Consider the following 2115-nt stretch of genomic DNA (forward strand, 5'->3'; position numbering starts at 1 on the left):
ACTGCAAAGATTATCAAAAAAAGATTTACTCATCTAAGAAAGATTTACATTCAAGGTCATTTTCCTAGATTATTATTACACTATTGTTGGAGATAAACATGAAGAATAACTTGGAGATCAAGTCATACTTATCGTATTCGAGTTATGTTTGGGATAAAGGGTTTTACTAGTTGGTTTAGGAGTTTAATATCTCTATATAAAGAAGATGGTGAGTTATGCCATGAACTTGTGGGATTATAGATTATTTGTGAGAGCTTAAATTTGAGTTATTTTCTTAAGCTAATAAAAGTGTGAGTTATATAACCTTGAGTTTCATCTACATACGTTGGACAATAATTGGTATCAGAGCATAATCTGAAATCAATAATTGCGAGAGATATGGGTGATATAACGACCGTAATCGCAAAACCTAAGGAGGGGAATTCGACGATAACAAGCCTGATGCTAAACATAACAAATTATACAGTCTGGCTATTCGAATGAAAATTCTTCTTAAGCTATATCGAGTATGGGAGATCTTGGAGGAGGAAACAAACAAGAGCAACAAAAACGACGTGGCTGTAGCTCTCATCTTTCAGTCCATTCCAGAAGCACTTATCTTGCAGGTCGTGAAACAGGACACAGCGAAGAAGGTTTGGGATGCCATAAAATCAAGACACCTAGGGGCAGATAGAGTTCGAGAAGCTCGATTACAAACCCTAATGGCAGAATTTGATCGCTTGAAGATGAAGGAAACCGAAACTATCGATGACTTCGTCGGCAAGCTTTCTGAAATTTCATCAAAATCTGCGGCTTTAGGAGAAAACATTGAAGAATCGAAGCTAGTGAATTTTTTTCTTAAAAGTCTTCCTAGAAAAAATACATACATATAGTGGGATCGCTCGAGCAAGTCCTTGACCTTAAGGTAACAAGCTTTGAAGATATCATTGGTCGTTTGAAAGCATATGAAGAAAGTGTAAGAGAAGATGACGACGAAGGTCATGAAGATCAAAGCAAACTGATGCTCACAAACTCGGAGAATCAGTATACTCAGCCGAATCAAGACTACGGTGGAGACTACAAAAACAGAGGACAAGGCGGTAGGTTCTATGGAAGAGGAGGACGTGGTCGAGGAAGATCATACCGTGAGTTTGATATATCAAAGATAATGTGTTTTCACTGTGACAAGAAGGGAAAATTTGCATCTAGTTTTCCGGACAGATTACTCAAGTTGCAAGAGGCTTATGAAAACAAAACCGACGAAACACAAGAGGCAGATGGACTACTAATGCGTGAAGAGGTATATCTGAATGAGAAGAATGTAAAACCTAAGGAGTTTGAGGCAAATTCAGATTGTGACAAGGTGTGGTATCTAGACAATGGGGCTAGTAATCATATGACGGGCCGACATGATTACTTCAAGACGATGGATGAGATGGTAACAGGGAAGGTTAGATTCGGAGATGACTCGAGAATAGACACATCAAGGGAAAGGGCTCAATACTATTTGTAAGTCAAAGCATAGATAAGAAGATCATAGCTGATGTCTATTACATACCGGATCTTAGGAATAACATCATTAGTCTTGGACAAGCAACTGAGGCTGGTTGTGAAGTAAGGATGAAGGAATAACACCTCACACTTTGTGACAAAGAAGGGAAGCTTATAGTACAAGGAAATAGATCAAAGAATAGACTTTATAAAGTCCTCATAAATATCATCGAGATCAAGTGCCTACATGCAGCTACACAAACAGAGTCAACTATATGGCATGCCCGGTTAGGGCATATAGGAAAACAGTCCATGCGAGCGATGATGAAGTATCAACTGGTGATAGGGTTACCAAACCTGAAGATAGAGAATGAAACATGTGCTTCTTGTTTACTTGGAAAACACGCCAGACATCATTTCCCTAACTCTACGCCATACCGAGCCACACAAGCGTTAGAGCTAATACACGGCGACTTATGCGGACCCATTACACCTCCCACAGTCGGTAAGAACATGTATATATTTGTTCTTATTGACGATTACTCGAGATATATGTGGTCAATTCTGTTAAAGGAGAAAAATGAAGCTCTTGAGAAGTTCAAAATATTTAAGAGAGTGGTTGAAGAGGAAACAAAATCGAGTATA

At 38.6% G+C, this 2115-nt stretch overlaps 1 protein-coding gene across 1 annotated transcript; it reads left to right on the forward strand.

Moving 5' to 3' along the window:
• Positions 1-479: 479 nt before the first annotated feature.
• LOC106362908 lies at positions 480-1492 on the forward strand. Its single transcript, XM_013802736.1, has 2 exons — positions 480-759; positions 873-1492. The coding sequence occupies exons 1-2, from the start codon at positions 480-482 to the stop codon at positions 1490-1492; spliced, it is 900 nt and encodes a 299-aa protein (XP_013658190.1).
• The last annotated feature ends 623 nt before the right edge of the window (positions 1493-2115 follow it).

Source organism: Brassica napus, chromosome C9 (genome assembly GCF_020379485.1).
Source record: "Brassica napus cultivar Da-Ae chromosome C9, Da-Ae, whole genome shotgun sequence".
NCBI lineage: Eukaryota > Viridiplantae > Streptophyta > Magnoliopsida > Brassicales > Brassicaceae > Brassica > Brassica napus.

Bases quoted from the DNA above. Each gene is read 5' to 3' on its own strand.
- LOC106362908 (XM_013802736.1), top strand. From the start codon at position 480: ATGAAAATTCTTCTTAAGCTATATCGAGTATGGGAGATCTTGGAGGAG. The intron at 760-872 runs GCAAGCTTTCTG...ACATACATATAG, and splicing joins AACTATCGATGACTTCGTCG to TGGGATCGCTCGAGCAAGTC.